Source organism: Lagopus muta, chromosome 1 (genome assembly GCF_023343835.1).
Source record: "Lagopus muta isolate bLagMut1 chromosome 1, bLagMut1 primary, whole genome shotgun sequence".
NCBI lineage: Eukaryota > Metazoa > Chordata > Aves > Galliformes > Phasianidae > Lagopus > Lagopus muta.
This window is the reverse complement of record NC_064433.1, coordinates 59,431,714-59,457,436: the sequence shown is the minus strand read 5'-3', so window position 1 is coordinate 59,457,436 and position 25,723 is coordinate 59,431,714. Positions and strand designations below refer to the sequence as shown.

General features: G+C 40.5%; 1 protein-coding gene across 1 annotated transcript in view; it reads left to right on the top strand.

Annotated features, from left to right (window-relative positions):
* The window catches only part of KDM5A (lysine demethylase 5A), a 50,442-nt gene extending 27,510 nt beyond the window's left edge, over positions 1-22,932 (top strand). Inside the window, exons 18-28 of the mRNA XM_048934042.1 lie at positions 2,073-2,190; positions 5,347-5,702; positions 6,231-6,369; positions 7,316-7,495; positions 7,761-7,922; positions 9,062-9,613; positions 10,349-10,492; positions 13,294-13,453; positions 13,753-13,973; positions 18,953-19,363; positions 20,273-22,932. Of these exons, the coding sequence (XP_048789999.1) occupies positions 2,073-2,190; positions 5,347-5,702; positions 6,231-6,369; positions 7,316-7,495; positions 7,761-7,922; positions 9,062-9,613; positions 10,349-10,492; positions 13,294-13,453; positions 13,753-13,973; positions 18,953-19,363; positions 20,273-20,485 (2,656 nt within the window). The 3' untranslated portion in view covers positions 20,486-22,932. The remainder of the gene's footprint in view (positions 1-2,072; positions 2,191-5,346; positions 5,703-6,230; positions 6,370-7,315; positions 7,496-7,760; positions 7,923-9,061; positions 9,614-10,348; positions 10,493-13,293; positions 13,454-13,752; positions 13,974-18,952; positions 19,364-20,272) is intronic.
* Positions 22,933-25,723: the final 2,791 nt, after the last annotated feature.

Genomic DNA, 25,723 nt, shown 5'->3' with positions numbered 1-25,723 from the left:
ACATTTACACTAAGGATAAGGTTAGAAATACATTAAAAATGAGTGCTGAAACAGAACAACTTGGCAGAGAATAAAGCACCAATAAAGTTGTGATCCAAACGTAGCTAATGATGTTGCACTTCTTTTTGGTTTTATGTATAGTCAGATGGCACAGAACAATGGAGTTGGCTTCAATATATCCACATTTTCTCTCCTCCTTATTAATGCTGAAAGTTGTGGGTTTTTATAGGCAGGGATATGTGAATGCTTGTGTGACACATAGTGCTGTGGCAATGTATGGCTGCACTAGGGTTGGAGTGCTTAGGAGGTGGGTCCAAGTGCAGCTACCATTCCTTCTCACTGTCTGTTACAGTAAATCAAAGCCTGCAGTATTCTTTTTTTCTCTGTGACTTTTACACAGTGTAATTATATTTGATGACTCATCTACATTTTCTTTTTAAGTCCACAGAATGAAAGATTAAATTTACTACTTATTTAATGTGATAAAATGTATATTGATTAGCAGGGAACAGCTATTCAGTGTTTAAAATCTGTCCTGCTCATGAGATTGCTGTGCCTGCAGTGATTATTATACCAAATATTGCATTAGTGTAGAGCCACTTAACTTTTCCTGCATTCAGTGGGCTTGTAACACTTGCTTCTAGTGGTACTTAATGGAAGGATGTGTTGTATGCAGTACCAGTCTTTTTCTTCTGCAAGTTTCAGTGGTTCTCTGCCTGCAAGAGAGGCGACTCTAGCAAACAAGATTTATTTTCACAGCATGTTACTGTTATATATCGGAGACCTTTTGCCAGTGCCTGTCATGGCCATTAACTGCTTGAGCAAGTATAGATCTTCACATGGCTCTTGTGAACAGTCCCATCTGTCAAGTTGACCGGAAAGGGAGGTTCACTGCTTAAATCAGTTCCTTAGCAATGGGTTCCCCGTATCAACTTAAAGACAGAATCAGTGTTACCTTTTTTCCTTTAAATGTTTTGGCCTCTGTGGTTTCCTTCATATTGTTGTCAGTGTTACTCTGTCTCTTGATCAAAATCTGAATTAATGACAGAGGTTCCCCCAGAAACTGTGGCATCAGTGCCACTGATGATGTTTAACTCCATACCCTTCACTTCCCAAAGCAGTTCTTGGTTCCCACAGATTGGTTACCACAGTTTGAAACAATATCCTTGTAGGTAGATACATTCCTTATTAGCAGTGCTGAGGACTTGAATTCTGAAGATGCTTATTTCAAATACCAAGTCTGTAGAGACTTCTTCAGTTTCAGTATTTATGGAAGAGGCTTCTATGTTTGAATAGCGAGCTGCTTTGGTTTTTGATTTTTACTATATGTAGTATAGTAGACTCTTAGAAAAACAGTTTCTGCTTTGGATGTGTCTTCCAGTATATGGAACGTCTTGTAGATCTTGTGCTTCAGAGCAGTCTTGTTTTTTGTTTCTGTTTTCAGAAACTTGTCTTTCTCCCTGTTCTGATCAGCCTTAGTAAGTTTTGAAAGAATTTCACCTTTTATTTCCTTTTCTTTTCAGTCACATCTAAGGCAACTTGTTTGACTTTGTATTTGAGCACTTGAAACTGTGTGTAGTTTGTAGCTTTGTGTAGTTTGTTCAGTAGTTTCTTTTCTTTACCTGTTTCAACCGCTACTATTTTGCACCCAATCCATTTGCTTATGTGAGGAACAACTGGAATTCTGTCATCCTTGCTTGCCCTGGTCATGATAAGGAGCTGTGGCCATTATTTTACCTAAAATAATCTTGAGTTTCTGAAGAATCAAGCATTTCTACTGGAAAAAAGAAGCAACACAAAAAACCCTGACTTCTTTGTGCTTTTGTTTGTTTAGTTGGAGCAAAAAACCCAATTAGAAAGTCAAAGAGTAGAGTAAATTCTCTTTATAGCTGAGAGTTTTACATTAAATCTACTTTTCTAGGGTTTAAGTTCTTACAGAGATGTTTTGTTTTGTTTTGATTGGCCTTTTTTCTTGGGGTTCTCAAGTGATTTTGATACGTGTCTGTTACTGGGAGTAAACCCAGGTGTCATTGTGTCTTTCATATAATGTTTTCTTGTGTTCATTCATACAGCAGACAGAGCCAAGATAGTGGAAGGACACGGACCAAGCTGACTATGGAGGAGCTGAAAGCATTTGTACATCAGTTATTTAGCTTGCCCTGTGTTATCAGCCAGGCCCGACAAGTAAAGGTAGGTTTACATCTGTGTATCTTTATGTCTGTATATCCTTGGGTATACTGTAAGCATTGTGCTTTTTTTTGTCTTTTAGTTTTGATTTTCATGTTTTGTTTATTTTGTGTGTGTTTTGGTTGCTTTTTGTTTGTTTTTTTTTGTTAGGTTTGTTAGTTTGCCTGATGTACAGGACTTCAGCTTTTACTGTAAAGCAGATAACTGCTTCATGGTGATATTTGTGGCCTCAAGAAGGAAAATACTCTGGATTCATTTAGCTCAGTGTCTTCCTACTTCAAGTAATCTTACTATTGTGATTGAAGTTTTGCTGATTACATGATGCTATTTATCCACGATAGTATTAATGATAACGTGTAATTTCTTCTCATTTTCCTGCTTAAAGCACCTAAGTGGGCAAAGATGGTGTTTGTACTACAATAGTATGCTCATGTAGTCATAACAGCTTAATATGTAGGGCTCAATGTTGTTGCCTAAGCATGGATGTCTAATGCCCTGTGAATGACTCAAACCTATGCCATCTGGCCTTCGTTCCCATTTTGGAAGAATACTGCTGGTCTTGTGTGGCCTTCATGTGGCACATGACAGCTTTTAGGCTACGGAACCAAAGTGTTTTATGTGAACATACATACACTTTTCAAGATGCTTGTTACGATGGATGCAGTCAGATGTGCTGGTTTCATGGTTAAACTAAGAGAAAAGATCGCTTCTGTCTGTCACTGACCAAGCAGCCCAATTTTATCTCTGTGAACCAGTTGCTTTTCTTCCAGCATCATTAAAGCTATCTATAGCAGTGACGTTTCCTGTTAAATCCTACCCTTCATATGTTTTTGCAGGAACTTCAGAAGGCTGTATTGCTGTGCTCCTTTAGGAGAGCAGGGAGGCAGTAGTACACTGGCAATTTTGCACTTGAATCTGTAAATCTTTTTCAGCCTTTGCTTTCCAGGTTTCAGTCTCCTTAATCTGTATGCATGGCCTGTACTTGTCCTTCATACATTTCTTTGCACCTGTCTTTGAGTGAATCTAGACTAATAAGTGATCCAGATCATACTGATTCTCCTGGCTGCAATTATCATTTATCACTGTGGCAGTTTGTATTACAGCAGGAGTTTTCAGCAGTAAACTTGATTTGTTTCTGTATCTCTGATGAAATGTTAAATACTGTTTGGCCTGCTAACCAACCTCCAGGAAAACACTTTAGGAATCCTTGGTAAATATTTTTTTTCATCTTGAGAAATAGTTCTTGATGTATGTCAACCATTTATTAACTTGTGTTTTCCGTTGGTACAGTTTTAAGAAGAATGTTGTGTACTGCTAAATTGAGGTCCTAAAGTTCTAAATGTCACCATGTGTGCAGCTAATTCTATAAGCAAACATATAGTAGAGGGATTTAATATTGGGCTTTCTTCCCATCTATTTGATATTGGCACGTTGTTGTTGAAAACAAGTATCTTCAGTAAACTATAGGACTGCAGGATACAGATTATCCAAGCCTGCTGACTCTAATCTTTATCCTTCTAAGATGTTCTTTAACGTGTTTCCCAGCAGTTAATTGAGTGGAAAGTATATGATAGGAAGATATTTCCAAATATTTACTAAGTATTTTCTGCCTCATGAAATTTTATCATCATATATTAATGGACCTGTGAGACTGTTAAGAGTTCATTGATTCTAGCGCATTTGATTCTAATGTATTTAAAACCTGCTTCAAATTAAGGCATGGTCCATAGAAGACAGAGCTGAAGACATCTTCTAGATTCTTTGCCAGTTTTCTGATTGCTTATTATACAGCAGTTTTCTTCTGTGGCATCTATTTTCTGGGTGGCTTATGACTTTTTGTTCATATAATAAACTCTTAACAGTTCTGATTTATATTTTATCAAAATATTTTCTCCCAGCTGGGGTGGTGTCTTTGTTTTCTGTTTTTAAATAGCCTTAGAAAACTAATTGTGTTGAAGTACTCTGTGTGCATGTGTAAGTTCCCGAGGCTTCAGCAGTTTCTAACTAGTAAAATTGATAAATCTCATAGTCTTGCTGGTTAAAAATCATAGTCGTAGTTCTTGAATGAAGTCAGATAATGATCACTTAAACCTATGTACTCACTAACTTTGAGCGTGGTTTTTGACTGCAATTACCCATCATAATGAATTAGATTGGATGATGAGTATTTTCTAACACAAAAGGCTTGATAATTACTAGACTGTAATAATTTATTGTTGTTGCTATGAAGCATTCAGCATCTGTTTCCTATATGAAAAACCCTGTAATGTGGATCATGGTTGGTTTTTTTTTGTTTTTTTTTTTGTAAATGTCTTTGGTTTCTACATGGGCATGAAAAGCAACATCAGACAAGAAGGGCAGTAAGCATAGGTGCAGGAAATGTTTTGTTTTTTGTTGTGGCACTGACTTGCCATCAGTAGCATCTGATTCTGATCTTTTTTTTAAGAGATTCAGGAGTGAATCAATCAAGTATACAGGTTGAATGTCCTTGAATAAATCTCCCATGGAGATATTTTCCTGTCTGATCTTTGATTTTTTTTTTTTCCACTGCTGTTCCAAAACATGGAAATATGAACAAGTACAGAAATGTGGTTACATTGCTGTGGAATTCTCCTTTCATTGGAGGGTGTTTGCATTTTCATATCTTTACTTTTTAAGTTAAAACTCTGTCATGCTTCAGTGGTGAGCATGCTTTAAATAATTGCAAACTTGACTATTGTTCTTTTAATGCTCCTTTAACTCTGGTTTGTTTTTTTTCCCTTAGCATATTGTGTTCTGTTACGTATTATCAGCATTAGTGAGTGCCTCCAACAACTGATTAAAAGGATGACATCTTTGCAGAAGTCCCTCCTCAGCCCACTGTTTTAAAATAAGCATTATCTAGGCAGTCGATAATATCTTGTTTTGTAGGGATCTCTAGATGGTTGCAGCTATGTTACTTCAGTTGCAGATTTTGTTATAACTAATATGTATAATGAATGAAGTAGTCCCTATGTGAGACTCATTGGTTTCTGATAGAACAGTTGACACTGTGTGTAGAAACTTTGACCAACGATGTGATGATCACATACAAACTCATATCTGACTGATCCTACAGCCAACTTTATTTTGATTCTGTGGTCATTTTTTCTGAATGCTTTTTACTGTATGTTACTCCAGAATCTACTTGATGATGTGGAGGAATTTCACGAGCGTGCTCAAGAAGCTATGATGGATGAGGTCCCAGACTCGTCCAAGCTGCAAGAGTTGATAGACATGGGCTCTGGCCTTTATGTAGAACTTCCTGAACTGCCAAGGCTGAAGCAGGAACTGCAGCAGGCACGGTGGCTGGATGAGGTGAGGTCCACCCTCTTGGATCCCCAGAGGGTCACCCTAGATGTGATGAAGAAGCTGATCGACTCAGGTGTGGGCTTGGCACCACATCATGCTGTAGAGAAAGCCATGGCTGAACTTCAGGAGTTGCTCACAGTTTCAGAGAGGTGGGAGGAGAAAGCCAAGGTCTGCCTGCAGGCCAGGTGAGTGTTCCTCTGTAAACTGTTCTTACAGGTCACACTCTTATGGGATTCTCAGCCTTTATTAGTGAGTTGTGAGGAGTGGTGGCTTTGAAGATGTAGTCTACTTCTGTCATTGCCCAAGAGTTGGGTTTGAGGTTATTGATGAGTTACGGAAGGGCTGATTCCCTTTTGTATTGTACAGTGGCTGGAAGGTGTGACTATTGTTGCTGCCTTTGCTATTTACTTGTCTGCCCCTAAGCAAGCAAACAAAAAAATGCTCAGTATGGTACACAACAGCTTCCTCAATTTTAAGGATTTCTGATGCTGTGGCCTTTTGATGGACTTCAGACAATCAAGTTCAGCTTTCTGACCTTTGCTGTTACTTGGTATCCAGTAGCACACTCCAAGAATAGAGCCATGATATATTCTAGGCTTCTACACATAGTGATGAAGTCCCGAATTTGCCTGTCAAATTTGTGGCTTTAGATGGCTAGCATTTTGAGAGAAGGCTGGAAATAATTTTGTTTGTTTGTTTGTTTTTTACTCTAGGCCACGCCAAAGCATGATGGCCCTGGAGGGCATTGTGAATGAAGCAAAGAACATCCCTGCTTACCTGCCCAATGTGCTGGCACTGAAAGAAGCCCTGCAGCGGGCTAGAGACTGGACAGCCAAAGTGGAGGCCATTCAGGTAGAGCTTACAGCAAGAATTGGACCCTTCTGTTTGCATCCTTTTGTTTAGACATACTCTTTATTCCTAGCCCCTCTACCCACAGATATGACCCAAAGGGAATCCTTATTGTAGTTGTTCAGTGTAGTTGTCATAGATTATGTGCTTGAATTCCTTTTGTTCTTTTTGTGTAACTGTTTCCCCATTCACTATTCCATTTTTTTCCTTCCTCTTGCCCATTTCATAGGAGATGTAAAAACTGACAATTTTGTTATGATAGAAATGTAACTCTAGAGGGCTGTATTTATTATTACTGTTCTATGTACTGTCACTGGCAATACTTGCTGCAGTGGAGAATGTTCTCCTCAAAGGTCTTTACTTTTGGAGATGGTTATGGGAATGTTCTGTTTTTTTCTCCCCACTGTGTGTTGAATTTTTTTTTTTTTTTTTTTTTGTCTCAGATGTAATGGCACTGATAGCTGTAATGCTTTTGTCTAGATTGAAGTTAGTTATTAGTTCAGTAGAGCCCCCCTTTTCTATTGCCCTATTCAGATAACATGGACTGAAATTGATGCAGTCTCTGTGATATTCACAGTATTAGTCTCTGGACTGCAGCTGCTTTTCTTGCATCAAGTATTTATTGAGAACTGAACTGAGATCTCATTTGACTTTGCATCAGCCCTTGTAGAACTCTCAGATATGTAGCTTGCTATTGAGCAGGTAGGATTTAAGACTGCCAGCTTGAAATGAAGTGTCTTACTCCCTAAGCCAGTTGTCCACATCAGAATAGATGTTAAAGTAGAAACTGTATGAGAGTCTTAAAAGTAGCAGTGGGATGGCAACCCTGCTGTCCTTTCCATTCCGTTCCTGTTTTTGTCACTGACTAGAGTGGTATATGGCTTGAAATCAAACTGGCCACTGACACAACGGTGCAATCTTTGACTCAGGGAATTTTCTTTTACCCCAGAATGGGAACAACTATGCCTACTTGGAGCAACTGGAGAACTTGTCTGCCAAAGGCCGCCCGATACCAGTGCGCCTTGATGCCTTGCCACAACTGGAGTCACAGGTAGCTGCTGCGCGGGCATGGAGAGAGCGCACGGGAAGGACCTTCCTGAAGAAGAACTCGAGCTACAGTCTGTTACAGGTAAGCAACAGGAGTACAGTGTCAGACTTCAGAAGTGGATCTTGATGCTCTTCTGCAGTATTGGAAGGCAGAATAAATTATCAAATTCCATTTGATAATAGAAAATAATAAGTTTCAGCTGAACTCAAGTGAAAAGAACAAAAAAGACAAGTCTGTGTTTGGCTAGTCTTGTTTCATGTATAAACAAACTCAACTGTTGCTTTTTTAAGAAACAGATTAAACCTCCAATTCTTGGGAATAACAGTGTAAGTTCTTTTGGTTACAGGTTCTGAGCCCTCGCACTGATATTGGTGTCTATGGAAGCAGTAAGAATAGACGGAAGAGGGCAAAAGAGTTGATGGAGAAGGAAAAGGAGAAAGATCTTGATTTGGAATCCCTGAGTGAGCTGGAGGATGGGCTGGAGGAGGCCAGGGATACTGCAGCTGTGGTAAGGAGCAATGAAAGGTAGTGTCTCCTGATACGTGGATTTAACTCGTCTCTAATCTGTGTAAAAAAAATCTTCAGGGAAATCTGATAAATTTTGCTGAAACAAATATTTAATAGTACTAGCACAGTAATATAGTTTGTTTTTTTGCAGTGAAAGTAGAGGGAAGCACAGTTCAGCAAATAAGTGCAAGTATATAATATGTATCTGGCTATGTAAATAGCTTAGATGCTCTTGGTCTAATAATGTGTGGGTGTTCTAATATTCTGATAGGATTTCAATACATATGAAATGGAATGTAACTCTTAAGCAGTACCCAGCATAGTACTATTCGTTACATTTATGCAGTATACTAAACTGAAGTAAATTCTGTTTTGGATTGTTTTAGCAGTCGTTCCTTTGATTCTTAAGATTTATGGTAGTGGTTTGCTGATACGAGTCAACAGATTTTAAAAGTGTGCTCTAAATTTGCTGACCTTAGACATTGCCTACCATACTGTAGAAAGTCTTTTTATTTAAGCATTGTCCGTCCTTGTTCCTACATGAAGAATGTCCGAGGGCTATCTGTAAGGCTTCATCCTGGAAACTGGGTAGGAAACAGTGTTACATTTGTTCTTCTTTGTTGGAAGGATATTGATGCAGCTTATCAGAAGAACTTGCTGTCATTTGGCTGCCCTTCCTCCACAAACAAAGAAAATACATGCAGAATCTTTAATATGGCTTATATACAATCAGTTTTATCTTAGTATGCTTCGTTATATTTATTTGAATAGAGACACTGAGGAAGTAGAAGTTGCTTCAGGAAGATAAACTGTCACTCAGAGGTTCCTGCTGCTGTCAGCATTTAAACAATGAATATCTGTTTCTCTTGTGTTTTTATAATGGATTTAATTATGAATTTCGGACATTTTTTAAACAGAGAACATTATCTAATATTTGTACAGTGGTTCTGTCAAGAGGACATAGAGGAGCAATATGTAATTGAGGAGGCATTTTAAATGAAGTTTTAAATAGGTTGCACAGTCCCATAATTTTGGGCTAGTTTAACTAAGAAGATCTCCTGATGTGTTTTTTCTGTGCTGCTAATAAAAAGTGATCTCTCCTTGCTGTGGAGGTCACGAACTGTTTCTGTCTTTGGATAGGTGGCCATATTCAAGGAGCGGGAACAGAAGGAGATTGAAGCCATGCATGCTCTCAGAGCAGCTAACCTGGCCAAGATGACTATGGTGGATCGTATAGAAGAAGTCAAATTCTGTGTCTGCCGCAAAACAGCTAGTGGATTCATGCTGCAGTGTGAGCTGTGCAAAGACTGGTTTCATAGCGGCTGCGTGCCTCTCCCCAAAACAAGTTCTCAGAAGAAGGGCTCTAGTTGGCAGGCCAAAGAAGTGAAGTTTTTGTGTCCACTTTGCATGCGTTCTCGAAGGCCACGTCTTGAGACGATACTGTCTCTGCTGGTGTCCCTGCAGAAGCTGCCTGTACGGCTGCCGGAAGGGGAGGCATTGCAGTGCTTGACGGAGCGTGCCATGAGTTGGCAGGATCGAGCACGGCAAGCTTTGGCTACTGATGAGTTGTCCTCTGCTTTGGCTAAGCTTTCTGTGCTCAGCCAGCGAATGGTGGAGCAGGCAGCACGGGAGAAAACAGAGAAAATAATCAGTGCAGAGCTACAGAAGGCAGCAGCCAACCCAGATCTTCAGGTAGGGGTGTGAATATCTTATGCGCTGTGCTAGTCATTCTTCATTGTGTCAAAATGCCTTTCCTTGCTTGGAGAGGAGAGAGCAGTTAGGCTGAGAATTCTAGTGTTTAGGCAGTTGTTAGTTTCAGGCTGTTCCTGGCTTTTCTGGCAACAGGTCTATTACTTTGAACTCATTGTCAGTAGCAACTGTGTAAACACAAGCAACAAGTGTAAAGGATGCTGGTTCAAACACTACAGCCAGCTAATGGCCTGAAGATTTTTAAAGAGGTGGCTACTTTGGTGTCCAAGTTCCATCTGCCTCTGACAGAATCATAAGTATCTGTATTTATAAGTTCTAATAGATTTCATTCTTGGGATTTTGATATCTTAGGAAACTTTATCAAGGGCTGTAGGGAATCACTGATACTTTTTGCAGTCAGCTTGCTCATCTTGAGATCAAGATCAGTAATCGGATAATGCTGTGGTAAAGAAACTTGTACAGCTTCAACATGGTATAATTTGGTACCAATGAACAACAGTAGCTAGATCTTCCTAGTCACTGTTACTGAAAAACTTGGAAATAAAGTCTGAAAGATCCTATTTCTGTCTTTCTTCGCAACTTGCTGTGAATGGGAGCCAGACAGTTGTCTTCAGGATTAAAGAACCATCCTTTTCTTAGTGACTGTGACCTCAGCTTTTTAAATAGATTTTTCTAGAAGCTTCATTGTTTGAGTTTCTTATTCTGTTTTTCTTTCAGGGACACTTAACTAGTTTCCAGCAGTCAGCCTTTAACAGAGTGATAGGGAGTGTGTCCTCTTCCCCTCGGCAGACTTTGGATTATGATGATGAAGAGACAGATTCTGATGAAGACATCAGGGAAACATATGGCTATGACATGAAGGTAAGTAATCCAGTGTGGCTTGTCTGTGTGGAGTTAATTCAGAACACCTGTTTTCGATTTGTTTCAATTTATTCTGGAATATTTTAAGCTACTAAGTATATTCTGCCCTGGCTTCTGATGCACAAGAGGTACTTCTTAGTTTAGAATGTCTTAGCTTTGGTGTTTTTAAAGTTCTGTAATATTTTTGTTCAAAATCCTTAAATGTCCTGTGATTGAGTTTCAGAAGGTTCTTTCTATTGCTAAAGAAAAAACTGTTTCTCAGGGGATTTGTATTCATAATACCATTGAGATTGGACATTGTCCTTATGCCTCTTCCAGAGATGTTAGGAATCATAAATATGAGTAATATTTGGAGAGCTCTTAATTGGTTTCCACTGTAGCAAAAAATAAGTCTTTGAAAACTTTGTGCCCTGTAAGAAGCTTCCCGATGCCAGAGCTGCTCTCACGTTTTCATACCTTTATCTTCATTCAACCCACATATAAAAGGAGGTACATCTGTTCAGTTCTGATCTGTGGAACTGTTCAGGTCTCAATCTCTGGTTCACATTGTGAAACTAGTCCAGTTCAGAAATTGTCATTGTAGTTATACTTTATATACATACATTTTTTTTTTTTAGAGAAAAAAAGTCATGAGAGAAAGCAACTGTAGAGCTAGCCAAGCATTGTCTGTATGATGTATTTCATTTTAGTGCTTCTGAAATATCTTTTTTGTATGTATACAGATGAAAGTGATGTCACCGATTCTTCTTACTTTGTGGTTTCTATTTAGTGATAGTGTCATTTCTACTTTAAAGAAATGTGATTGCACAGATTCTTTTAAGGCACACTTTCTGCTTTCTAGAGGAACAGTGAATTTTTCAGATATGCTCTGCCTCAATCTCCTGTTGTTAGTAACTTGTGTCTAAATACATAACTGCATGAAGCTACATTTGTCTTGCAGCCCTGTGAGATGCCAACAATAGTAAATTGTATTTGAATATTACAACTTTTATTAGAATGCCTTCATTAGAAAAATGCTGCAAACTGTTCTTTGCACTGGAAGTTATAATAAGGCATTTCTGAAAGATGTGGCACATTCTGAGGTTGTGATGAAAGAAAGCGTATGTTGAGAAAGATGGCAGGCATATGCTTGTCAGGATGTGAGGGTATTGCAGGAGTGTAATTTCATTTCTGTTGAGTGCATTCTGTTGTCATGATTTGAAAATCTGTTACTTGTCCTTTTGATTTGTCCATCGTTATAAAAATCTAAAGTAAAAATCTGACAAAACAAATGCAGATAGGGACCAGAAATGTCTTTTGTTAGGTCAGCTAATGTGATTGGAAGAGCAGGCACATTTTTATGCAGCCAAATTACTCAGTTCTAACATAGATGCAGCAGAGTTCAAAAGAAATGGCAAAGTTACTCAGAATTTAATTCTTTATACTGTTGTCTTTCAAGCGTTTCTTCCCATTTGTGGTTTATAAATGTTTTCCGTGGGAATGATGGGTTTAAAAATAATGTATAGGGATTATGCTGTGAAAATAACTGGTTGAGGAGTTTATTAATTTCACCTGTAGGAGTGAGGAAGGGAGAAGTGAATATTAGCAGATGTCAGGGTATCTACTGAGAAGGGTTTGTGCCTTCAGATTTTCTGCCTACTGTAATGCAAAATCAAAACAAAGTTTTTTCCCACTTTTAAGGCATTCCTAACCTCTTTCTATTTGTGGATCCACTTGCATCGATGACATGCATCACATTCATTATATTTGTTTTTGTAACACATTTGAGATGTCAAGCAGCCAGCTTTATGCAATGCACTGGGTACAGACTAGTGCTACCATTAGTCTTTTCCTGAAAGTATTCACAACGTTCTTAAGTATTGCAGCCTTTCTCTTTTTTTAGTGTTTGTATCTTAAAATTATTCAAGATTGCCATTAAAATCCTGATATCAGGGAAAAATTTGATTTTTATTTATTACTGCCATTTTATGGCCATCCATCTATTGATATTTAGATCCTGAGATCCTGTGCTGGATGAAACATGCAGTTTTTTCCTTTCCCTGTAAGATCTTCAATCATTTCACAGAATCACAGGATCACCAAGGTTGGAAAAGACCCACAGGATCACCCAGTCCAACCATGCACCTATCACCAATAGCTCTCACTAAACCACGTCCCTCAACACAAAAGCCAAACATTCCTCAAACACTTCCAGGGTCGGTGACTCCACCACCTCTCTGGCAGCCCATTCCACTGCCTGACCACTCTTTCAGAGAAGTAGTATTTCGTAACGTCCAGCCTGGTGCAGCTGGAAGCCATTCTGTCCAGTCCTATCACCAGTTACACAAGAGGCTGACCCCCAGCTCACTACAACCTCCCTTGAAGTAGTTACAGAGAGCATTTCTTTCAATAATAACCGTTATTTACTTTGCATACCTCTGCTTTATTAAAGATGCAGCCTTTATAACCTTGCAGTCAAATTTTTCAAACAAAACTATGTAAGCTAAGTGAGAGTGTCGTCGTGTTGACTTCTGAAGACCTCATTTGAAGGACTGCTCAGGGAAAAAAACTTGACAAATACATCTCATGACTCACTGATTAGAGAATTAGAATTCACTTGCCTCCACAGCTGCTGCGTTCTTCTATTGTTTACATAGGGATTTAATTTCTACCTTTTTCCAACAGTGTTGGTGTCTATGGTGGGGATACTTTGAAGGAGGGTTTTAGGAACAGCAAACTGTTTGGCCTTAGTAGAATTTACTTTGAGGTAAGCATTTGTTAGAGCCAGATGTTACATTTTTTTTCCTGTGGGTCTTTTTCAGGACAATGCCAGCGTAAAATCTTCTAGCAGCTTAGAACCCAATTTGTTTTGTGATGAGGAAATCCCCATTAAATCAGAGGAAGTGGTGACACATATGTGGACTGCTCCGTCATTCTGTGCCGAACATGCGTATTCATCTGCTTCTAAAAGCTGCTCTCAAGGTATCTGCTTTCCTATGCACTGGATAAAATTGAACAGACAACTGCAATGAGCAGTCAGAGAGCAAGAGAGGAACTACTCTTGTTGCCTCTGCTAGTTGTAGAGGATATGCTCTCTATAAGGAGTAAGAGAATAGCATTGCAGTTGGGATGGCTGGTATCTAAAGCTGTGTCCATGATTTTTGTTTTTGTGTTTCTTTTTCTTTTGCTTGGGATTGCCTCCATCTTTAAGTAGCTGTTGTGCAAAGTATGTAACTTCTTTTTTTGTTTTGATCTCTTGCAACTTGTCTCCTGTCTGAAAGGTTCCAGCACTCCAAGAAAGCAGCCTCGGAAAAGTCCACTGGTACCTCGCAGTTTGGAGCCCCCTGTATTGGAGCTGTCACCTGGAGCAAAGGCTCAGTTAGAAGATTTAATGATGGTAGGAGACCTACTGGAGGTATCACTGGATGAAACCCAGCACATCTGGCGGATTTTACAGGCTACTCATCCACCCTCTGAAGACAGATTCCTTCATGTAATGGAGGTATGATCTTGTAGAAGTAGTCTTGTACAGGAAAAAGATCACTTCATTTATAGTGGTTCTTTTTAAGGGTTCGTGAGGAAAGTGTTGAACATGCTTAATTTCTTTTTATGACAAGGTTACCAGTTAGCTGACCAAAGGAAATGAGTTGATTTAACCTTTCTGGATTTCAGCAAAGATTTCAGTGCTATCTATCTTAGTATCCTTCTGGACAAAATCCCAGCCTGCAGCTAGACAAAAAGATAATGCAGTGGGTGAACATTGGCTGGTGAGTCAGGCTGAAGGGTTATGGTAAATGAAGATGCATTAGACTGACAGGCAGACAGTAGTGGGGCTCTGTTTTATAATCAAAGAATAAATTGAGCTGGGAAGCAAAGTGGCAGGTGGGGATCTCTTCTCTAATGACACCAATAGGACCTGAGGGAACAGCATGGAGCTGTGTCAGGGAGAGTGTTGTTGGGTATTAGGAGAAGGTTCTTCACCTGAGAGCGGTAGGCACTGTAACAAGCTCCCTAGGACAGGGGTCGTGGCATCAAGCCTGACAGATTTCAAGAAGCATTTCAACAAATGCTTTCAGACATAGGGTCTGAATGTGGGAGGTCGTTCTGTGTGGAACCAGGTGATGCATGGAGTGGACCTTAATAAGGACCTGACCTGAAGAGCAGACCATCCAGTTTTAACCCCCTGCTGTGGACAGGGCTGCCACCCCATCCAACCTGGGCTTGAGCTCCACCAGGGATGGGGCAGCCACAGCTTCTCTGGGCAGTCTCTGTGCTAGTGTCTCATAACTATCAGAGTAAAGAATTTCTTCTTAACATCATAGCTAAATCTCCCCTCTTTTGGTTTAAAACTGGTGCCCCTTGTCCTGTCATAATCAGGCCATGTGAAAAGTCAGTCTCCATCTTGTTCAGAAGTTCTCTTAAAGTACTGGAAGGACACAGATATGTTTCCTTGAAGCCTTCTTTTCTCAGGACTGAATATGCCCAGGTCCATTAGCCCTTCTTTGGGAGGTTCTCTAGCCTTTTGATCATCTTTGTGGCCTCGTCTGGACCTGTGCCAATAGTTGCATGTCTTTCTTGTGCTGGTGGCCACCTTTTAAGCTTGTCCAGGTACCTTTGGATGGTATCTTTACCTCCATCATACCAGTTGGCACTACTCAACTTATAGTCATCTGCATGCTTGCTGAAGGTGAAGGTTGTAATGAAGATCTTAAAGAGCACTGATCCCAAGGCCAATGGGAGTCATGACTTGTCACCAGCCTTCACCTGACAGTGGATCTGTTGACCACAGCTGCGCAGTTAATAAGTACACAGAGGTTAGGCTTGGTAAGATGTAAGATCAATAAGTATACAGATGTTAGGCTTAGTAAGATTATCACAATGGAAAGAGAATCAAAATAAGTGAAAATGTGTAGTGGTGTTGCAGTAAACTCCACAAGGAGCAGTCTTCAGAGAGAGAGATTGTTTCTCAGTGATAGTCCTCAAATGGGGTCTAGAAGAGGTGGAGCCAGGCTCCACACCTTCCTGGCAGCACGAGTGAATTGCCTTCACCCGTGTTCCCACGGCTGACTCGTTGCTTTCCTCAGATGGTCAGTCAGAGGTTCAGGCTGTGATCAACAGCTCCCATACAACAGCACTCTGGGTTGCAACCATCCAAACAATTCCTTATGCACTGAACAGTCCTTCAGATTTGTATCTCTCCAATTCTGAAGTAAGGATGTGGTGTGGGACCACATCAAAGACCTTTCAGAATTCCAGTATAGACAACATCAGTTGCTTTTCCTTTGTCTACTGATCTTGACACTCCATTGTAGAAAGCCATCAGATTGGTCAGGCACAATTCTGCCCTTGTGAAGCTGTGCTATCTAACTTGGATCACAACCTCATCCTGCACATAACTTGACATAACATCCAGGAGAATCTGATCCATGACCTTCCTAGGCACAGAGGTGAGGCTCAGTGGTTTGTAATATCTTGGGTCTTCTTTTCTACCCTTCCTAAAAATGGAAGTGATGTTCCCATTTTTGCAGTCACCAGAGGCTTCACCTGATAGCTGTGACCTTTCAAATATGATGGAGGGTAACTTGACAGCCATGTCAGTTCCTTCAGGACCCTGGGATGCAAGTTGTCTGGCTCTGTAGACTTGCACACATCCACTTCCATCAGGTGGTTCGGTACTTGCTTCTCTTACAGTGAGGGGGGTTTTGCTCTCCCCAGCCCTCACTGTAGATATTCATAGATGGTAAAAGACATGGGAAGCCTGACTGCCAGTGAAGACTGAGGCAAAGAACTCGGATACCTCAGCCTTATCTGTGTCTGTTGTAGCCATATCTCCCTTCTTGTTTATCATGGGCTAGGTGTGGGAGGGGGGAGAGACCTTGACCTTTCCCTTCTGTCCTGTGTACTTGTAGAATTCCTTCTTGTTTTTCAGATACCTCACCAAGTTTAGTTCCATTTGTGCCTTGGCTTTCCCAATTCTGTCTCTGTGTGTCTGGATACCATCCTTGTATTCTTCTCAAGCCACATGCCCATGCTTCCTCTGCCATCCAAAGGTACCTGAGCAAGCTTGAAAAGTAGGCCCATGAAAACCTAATGAGGTTCAACGAGACCAAGTGCAAGTTGCTGCACCTAGGTTAGGGCAATCCAAGATACCTATGTAGACTGGGAGAAAGACTCATTGAGAGCAGCCCTGTGGAGAACCGTTTGGGTGTCCTGATGGAGGAAAAAGCTAGATGTGAGGCAGCAGTGTGTGCTTGCAGCATGGAAGGCCAGCATCATCCTGGGCTGCATCAAAAGAGTGATGGCCAGCAGGGAATAAGAAGGGATTGTTCCCCTCTGCTCTGCTTTTGTGAGGCCCCATCTGGAGTACTGCATCCAGGCCTGGGGTCTCCAGCACAAGAAGAGACGAAGCTGTTGGTGTGGGTCTAGAGGAGGGCCACAAAGATAATCAGAGGGCTGGAGCATCTCTCCTACAAAGAAAATTTGAGGATGCTGGGCTTATTCAATCTGGAGAAGGCACCAGGGAAACCTCATTGCAACCTTCCAGTACCTGAAGTGAGCATATAAACAAGGTGGAAACTGTGATAGGACATGGGAGAATGGATTTAAAACTAAAAGAGGGAGGTTTAGATTAGCTATTAGGAGGAAATTCTTTACTTGGTGAGTGGTGAGGCAGTGGTCCAAAAAGCTGAAGATGCCCTGTCCCTGCAGGTTCTCAAGCCTGGGTTGGAAGGGACTTCTTTAAGACCTCTTCCAACTCAAGACATTTTATGTTCCTGTTAATATGGACAGCTTGTACTTACCTTAGATAATATTTGTACATTGCCAAGTTTCTGTTGCTGGGGAAAGAGCATTGTTTTTAATGTAGGTAACAAGATTCCAGTTCTCATCAAATTAGCCACATACTCCTATTTTTTGAAAATATTCTATGAAAATGTGCTGAGTTTTCTGCTAGTACTGAGTAAGTCAGGTGTATATGGTGATTCTAAGGACTAGTTCAAATTGTTTATGCCTCATTCACGCTGTGGCTAAATAACGTGTATGAATGAGGGCTGTACATTAGAAGAGAATGTAAACTCTTGTGTTGGAGCTGTACTGCCATCCATCCTTCATCCTGTGTCACCTGAATAGGGTCATTTTGACCATACATAGTCACAGAGTACATTATTGCTATTTCCTGTACTGAGCAGTACAGGAAATGCACTGAAGATTATTCCTTATTGACAATAGCATACACCAACATAAAATGGGTTACATTTTTTGAACAGTAATGCATGCTGATCAGTTATCATTCTTTTGAGTGCCATCCAATACAGTGGGTAAGTCAAGATGTTGCCAAACTGCTAGCTTGTAGGGTGGTAGCATAAAGCAGATCCTTCTTCTGGAGAAGTTCTGCATTACTATTTTTAGATCTAGGGACTTCATTTCGTAAGATTAATTTTCTTTTAATCTTATGTTTTGGTTATAGGTTTTTTTGATAAACAATTTGAATGCCAGCAAATAGCACTTTATAAATAGCATGCCACAGTGTTGGACTGATAGTTAAAAACAGCTTTGTGGGTGGAGGGTAGTGTTCAACATTTTTGTGATTAAGCTCTGCGAATACTTGTTTGGCCAGAATTACTCATTTTGAGTTAAATACCTTTCTTTCTCTATTTAGATGCAAAATAGGTAGACTTCTGCAAATTAGTCTTCAGAGAACTTGTTATAGGGTGGAGAAGCTATATTAAGTCACGTACAGTAAACAGACCCGGTCTTTACTGGCCTGTGGTACGTCCTTAATCTATTAATATAATTAAGGTTAAAATATATGGCTGAACTAACTCAAACTGAATCAGTCTTGTTTGTTTGAAGTGGTTCTAAATAGAACTTGTCACCTACAATGACAGTTTCTAATTGTAAACTCAATTTTTGATCTGAATCTACTACTTAGAAGTGTTTAATAACACCAGTTTTTTTTGTAGCGTGTCCTGGTTTGGGAGCTATTCAAGTAATGGATCTGTTGCATTCTTCTCTTGCTGGAGTTGATAATACATTTTAAGAATTCAGCAATTGTTCTGTCCTAATTTCCAGGATAGCAATTGCTTTCTTCAAAAATAATTATAGGCAAGACTGACCTAGGATGAAAAACAAGCAAGAACACCTAGCCATCAATCTTGCTAACTTTTATTGAAAAGCACCGTGAGTAGGGAGTTGGGATTACTGCCTGTTTTTTTCTCCTTGCTCTTGGTGGTATTTTACATTTTCCTACTGAACCTTGTAAATTCACTATGCTTCGGGTACTTAAGACTTTTTTTTTAGTATAGTGAAGATAAAGGTGAGCCTCTTTTATTTAGAATTCGTGACAGTATGTTGCTGGATAAGTTTCTTCCCCCATGTTATAGTAATGGCAGAGGTAAGTACGTTTTTAATCACAGATTTATGGTATATGGGAATTTGTTTGGAAATAAAACCCCAACAATCTCTTTTTACCCTTTTATGAAGGATGACAGCATGGATGAGAAACCGCTGAAAATGAGAGGGAGAGACTCGTCTGAGAGGAAGCGGAAACGAAAGCTGGAGAGAGCAGAACAGTTCTTTGGAGATATGAAGCAAAAATCTAAAGAGTTGAAAAAATTAGAAAAGCCGAAGAAAAAGAAGCTAAAACTCACCATGGATAAGACAAAGGAGCTGAACAAGCTGGCAAAGAAACTGGCCAAGGAAGAGGAGCGGAAGAAGAAGAGGGAGAAGGTGGTTGTGGCGAAGGTGGAGCTGGCAAAGGAGAGCACAGAGAAAAAAAGAGAGAAGAAAGTCCTAGATATTCCTTCTAAGTATGACTGGTCTGGAGCTGAGGAGTCAGATGATGAGAATGCAGTATGTGCTGCACAGAACTGCCAGAGGCCCTGCAAAGACAAAGTGAGTTTTTGCTTAGTCCCATCACAGTCAATTTCACGCAAAGTGAATTCAATGATAAGGCTGAACAGCTTGAGTAACAAAAGTAGAATAATTTGAAATGAGAAGGTATTGAATAGTACTTGGGTAGGTATGTAAATGGGAATAAAACTTGACAAACTCATCTCATTCTCCTAGCCACTTTAAAACATGAAGGGAAGATGAAAAATTGCAATCTGGGAAAAAGTACTCCATCTTGGTTGGGAAGTTTAAACTCTTCAGACTGGACTGCTGAGTAACTTTTACTGGTAATGGAGAACATGCGTTGTCTGATTCAAAGAATTCTTTGCCTCGGTGATAAAATGTTCCAGATCATGTGCTGTTTCTGAGCAGAAATGGGATGTGCAGCACTCCTAAGTGTAGTACATTTTCAGTGTTTGCTGCACACAGCTTGTGAGCAGTGATGCTGCTGGGTCTACAGACTGCAGTGCTTCACATTGCTGTTGGGAGATGGATAATCAGCAAGTTTAGAATTGGTTGGTTTATTACAAAAAAATTTGATCTGCTTTTCTGTGTGATGCTTTCTGTTCTGACTGTCAGCTTATTCTCCTACAAACTCCATCTTAGATATGTTGCCACTACTGTTATTTTTACTAATGTATTTTTGTTTTCATGTTGCTCTGTAAGTCAAAAGTAGAACTACAGCAGCAGTAGCTGCCATGGCCTAAGGATACAGAAGGAGCAGCGTTGCTGGGAAAATACTACTTTTTAAACTGAAGCAGCTTATTAAAACAAGTTCTATAGTTCATTAATTTGTGCCAAACACTTTTTGCATTCTCATTCTATTGGGTGGATTTAATAGAAGACATTTTCTTCATAGAACCTCTGCTTTTCTGTCTGTCCTTCTAATGTTGCTGATACAATCTCTTGCAGGTAGACTGGGTGCAGTGTGATGGTGGCTGCGATGAGTGGTTTCATCAAGTTTGCGTTGGTGTCTCTCCAGAAATGGCTGAGAATGAGGATTACATCTGTATAAACTGTGCAAAGAAAACAATGCAGGGCCCAAGTAGCCCTGCTCATGCGCCACCTCCTTCTTTCTTGTTGAGCTACAAACTCCCAATGGAAGATCTTAAGGAGACAAGTTAGCAACTGCTTGATGTCTGGAACTTGCTGAGAAATGGACTGCTGATACCCCTACAGAAAGAGAGGGTTTGAATCTAATGTAGCCACTGAGCTTCACTTCCAAGGATGTACAGACCTGCAGCAGAGTTGGTCCCTTCCTTACAGCTGGCTTCCTTCATACAGCAGGGACGTCAAGGCACAGTGGTTCTGACTCATCTATGCAGACACCGCCTCATTAGGAGCTGCAGCCAGTGTTTTGACTTGAGTATTTCCATCTTTGAGAGTGGCTGTTGCTCTTAGAGACTGAGCTAACCCGAGGCTGTTAGATTAGACGCTTCAGGGTGTTAGAAGTCCATGTTGGCAGCAGAGCTGGCCTGAAATTGGTGGCATGGGCTGGAGCTTTTTAGCCATACCACGTTGCCCTAAGGAGGTTTTGGAAGTTATCTTTTGCCTCCTCCTGCCAACCCAGTGAGAAGGGCAATGTCTCAAGAGAGTTGTCTCCGTATCCAGGCGGCTAACACTACTCTATAAGGATGGGAGCAAGTGGATGAATGAATGAGTTTCTCTTTTGTAGCTGAAGGGCAGAGGAGCTCATGATCTCAGAAATAGCAAAGGTTCTGTGTACCAAAAAGAAACCCAATTCTACTCTGCTAGCAAAATTTTTACCTTAGTGGGGGACAACTGATCTTCCTGTCCTGAGGGGGCCGGGAAAAAATGATGTCCATCTTGACCAGAGCTTGTGAAAAGCAGAGTGCTTCCCTTTCTGCAGGGGTGCCCTCTCCTGTTCTAGGCTTTGCTTAGAGTTCCGCACTCCTGCACGTTAAAGTTGTCTCACGCAGGATGGAGCTGGCAAGGAGGTACAGGGCACCAGCTTCTGTGATCTGTACCCAGGAATGGGAAGGAAAGAAGACAGCCCACTTACCTCAGAGGTTACACTGACATGTGCTTCTGTGAAAAGTTTCACTCACAACTATTTCCAGTATCACCAGGCTACGGGCATGGCCTCGAGAGATACCAGCAAGCAGTCTGCAGATACTGTTCACAGTGCAAATTCCCCTCCCTGCTGGCCTTGCTGGATGCGTACCAGTCAGCAACAGTTCTTGTTGAGAGTTACCCCTGGCTTTGCCAGAGGACCAGAGGGCTTGGGGTCATCCTGGGTGACAGTTGTTTTAGTAAATCCATTTTTAAAGAAGGACTTGTTTTTACTTTTTTCTAAATGTCTCAGACTACTGACTTGTTCTATAAATAGATTATTTTTCTTTGATTTTTTTATACTTACCACTGTTAACCAGCAGCACAGACAGAGGTTCACAAAGCAAAAACCTGCCCGTGGGCTTGGGTTTTTTTACTCCATTCCTTCCTTGTAGTACAAGGAATTAGCAGTTACCTTCCCCATTCTAGCCTGACCAGCTGCCTGTGTTTAAATAGGTAAATACATTTCACGTGCTACCTTTGTGTTTGGGTTTGTTCCTATTTAGTGGGGCATCTGGGCCTTAATGACTCCAGTCAGTGCTGGCTTTTGTGTATGTGAATGTCTGAAGCTAGCCACTGGGCTGTCTTGTCCCCCCCCTTCCACTCGCTCCCTATTGTGTTTCCATTCTTCTGCAGTTCTAGGAGTGTTGTAAGTAGTGTCCAGTCTTACTAGGAGCTGGATTGGGATTTAAAAGAAAATTGACAAAAACAAAAGTGTTCTGTCTTGACTGTTCTGTGTCCATTCTCTTGTTCTCTGATATTTGGAAGTTTATTTATCTGGCAGAATTGTCCGTCCAAAAAGAAAAGAAAACAAAACACCAACACCTCAGCTCAGGTAGATGAACTTTATTGGTTTATTTGTGCCTGCTACCTGGGGAGAGGAAGATGTGCAACACAAAAGAGCTAGGGCGGAGGGCAGAAAGTGCAGGATCTTGGGAGTTTTTTTGAGTGCAGATTGGTCACTGGCTTCTAATTCTGCTCCTTAAAGACGAATGTGTGAAATGGAAGCTGTGGTTAAGCATGTGGCTGAACGGGCACCCTAGCAAACTTAAGAGTATTATTTGTTTACTTAGTTATGAAGGAGTCTATGCTATAGCTAGACATGCCCTCTTTTTTGCATCCACTTACATTTTTTTTCTTCTCGATGTACGTTTAGTTTTGGTAAACTGGTTTAAACAGTTGTTACTTTCCTTCAGGCTTTAACTGATGGTACTACATAAATGTTTCCCTATATGGAGTGGATAGACTCTCTGTCACAGATGTTTAATTGTTCCAGAAGTAGACTAGTACAAGATTTTGTAAAGAATCCCAGTGTCTGTATTCTTTCATGACTCCTAGAATTCGTGACACGACAAGGAAAATGTGGTCAGCATATCCTGTTAACTGTTGAGCATATCCTCTTAACCATTCTTACATTCTCTGTCGTGATAAAAGTCATTGTTATATGTAATTTACCATCAACTGGAAAGAGTTCTTTTAGTAAATCTGCATTGAATGTTCTTGTTTCTCTGAGTAGAGGGTGTGATCATGAGCAGAAGGAAGCAAAGAGCAATGCAATGCAGTGGTCAGTCGTTCTCCTTGTAACAGGCGTAAAAAACAGTGAACAAGAAATGGGCAAGTAGTCACCTTCTTAGTAGCTGTTTTCACGTGACCATATGAGGAGGTTTTTACCTTCTCAGAAGGAGATTACTGCACTTCTTTAGCTGTGTGTTTTGTTTCCCATCTACTTTTGGGTAAGGTGTTCATAAACTGAAGACCATTATTAGCTTTACATCTCTCTGTTTAAACATTTATTTTTAAAAGCATAATTCTTCCCAAAGGATTGCTGATAGTATAAAATTTTGAATAAATGTTGACTTTTTGAAAAATCTGTAGAAATGTAGTTAGTGGTTTTAAAAACAACAACAACAAAGCACAACAAATTTCAGCTGTGATACTGTCCCCACATCTTAGCTTATAGAATCTTTATGAAAATATGCAAACAAGTAAACCAAAGTTAAGCTAAGGAAATCATTTTCATAAATGCTTGCTGCAGCTGTAGGAGAAAATTTCTCGTGCTTTAGAGACAACATGTCAGTGTATACAAAATCTTAGCTCTTGTGTATCTAGAACAGTACACGACTTAATACTGTATTCCACAAAGAGTATTAACCACAGTTCTTGTTTCTCTTCATGTGTCAAATAACCAGAGCTGTTGGATGGAAGGAAAAATGGCCAAGACTTGAGTTGTGCCTGGAATTGGGCTGCTTTACTTGCATAGTGATAAACATCACTCCTGAACTCTTCAGTGCTATTACTTTCAGGATTTATGCTTTTTACAAAGTATCTGTACCTGAATGCATACGTGGCCTGGACTATTTGATAATAAGGGCTTAAGTTAAAACTGATGATGCTATGAAAACTGTCTTGAGTTATTAGAGTGCAGTGTTACACAGCACAAGATAACAGAAACAGATGTCTATGTGTTTTGTTAGCCACACTGTGAAGCTTGCATTCTTATTTTCAGCTTTTAGAATCATTGAATAGTTTAGGTTGAAGAGGCTACAGAAGGTCATCTGGATCAACCTCTCCTTACCAAAGCAGGGCTGACTTGAAAGTAGGTCAAATTTTGTGTATTTCCAGGATGTTTGAAGGCCTCTACAATTTCCTGTTCCAGTTTTATAGCATCTTCAGTGTGTATTTTTCTCTGATGCACAGTCAGATTCATTTGCTGTAGCTTTCCTGCTGCCTCTTCTAATTTTACTTTTGAGAAGAGCCTGGCTCTCTCTTTTCTATAATTATCCAGTAGGTGTTTGTAGTCTATAGACCCTGCAACCCCCTTAATTTCCAAGGTGAACAGCCCCAGCTTAGCCTCCTTTGGGCCATGTTAGTCTTTTAGCAGTTTTGTTGGTTCTCTGCTATACTCTGCTATTTGTTAACATCTGTTTTCGTACTGGGAAGCCCCAGACTGATCATGAACTCCAGATCTGCCTTACAAGTGTTGAAGTGTACAGGAGAAAAATCACTTTAATCTCCTGACAGTGCGTTTCCTATGCAGCCTGGTATGGGTTTGGCCTTCATGATAGGCAGGAGGCATGCTGCTAACACTTAGTTTGTCCACCATTATTCCCAGATCACTTGGTTTATTTTTGTCCAGATGCAGATCCGGTTAACTTAATGAATTTTCTGTCAGCCCATTACTCCAATCAGTAGCGATGCAACTGAATGAACTTTCCTCCCATGTTTTAGGCTGTTCTGCTCTTCTCCTCTTCCTCTTCCATTATTCAGTTTGCTGCTACCTGCCAGGTTGCTGAGGGCACAGTGTATCCCATCACCAGGTGAGTAAAACATAAAACAATGTTGCTTTCCCTACCAGCCCTGGAGGTACTCCATTCCCAGCTGTCTGATGGACTTCAAACTGCTGATTGCTAGTCACAGCAGTGCACACAGTTTTCCATCCATTTTGTTGGATTTCCATCCACTCCACATTTTTGTTTTTGTTGTAAGACAGGTAAACATCCACTGCTTTCTCCTTGTCCGACCCTTCACAGAAGGCAACCAGATTGGGCTAATGCTGTCAGTGATTCATCTTATCCTTCATGGCCCTGAATGTGACTTCAAGGAGAATTCGTTCCATAATCTATTCAGGGATCAGGGTGAGGTTGGCTGTCCTGCATCCACATCTCGTTTCCTATTCTTCGTTGAATATGATGGCAGAAGAGTTCATCAAAATCCATCAGGAAAATGATCCTCTGTACAGACGTTTCCTTGGCTGCATTCATCATTGTGGCATGTAAGATTAGAAGGAAAAAAAAAAAGAAACTACATGAATTGCAGTTTGTAAGATGCATGAAGAACCTTAAATGGCAGAACTGAGCTGCTTTGAGTGCTGCTCACACCTATACTCTGTGAGCTAATAAGCAGTTGTGTCGGTCCCGTACACCTAGGAAAGTTCTGGGCTGGCTGTGTTGAGGTCAGTGTTACTGATGAATGGCCCCTTTCCATGCAGCTCATTACACTAAAAGAAAGGCATAATATGAACGAGAATGAAGAAGGGCAGCTAATCTTTGCCCTAGTAGAAATGAGAGAGCCTACAGCTTTGTTCATTCACCAGTAGGCTGCTTACTAGGCAGCTGCACAAGGATAGCTGTCACCTTTGTTTTGTTCTAACAACAGTTACTGGAATAAACAACTTTATAGCAAAGTAAAGCAAAAACTATTTGGATTTTTCATCAGTTGCCCACCAGACATCCCTCGCTCTCATAATAAGTATCTGCCTGCCTTTTGAAGACAGTGACTGGCTGAGAAAAA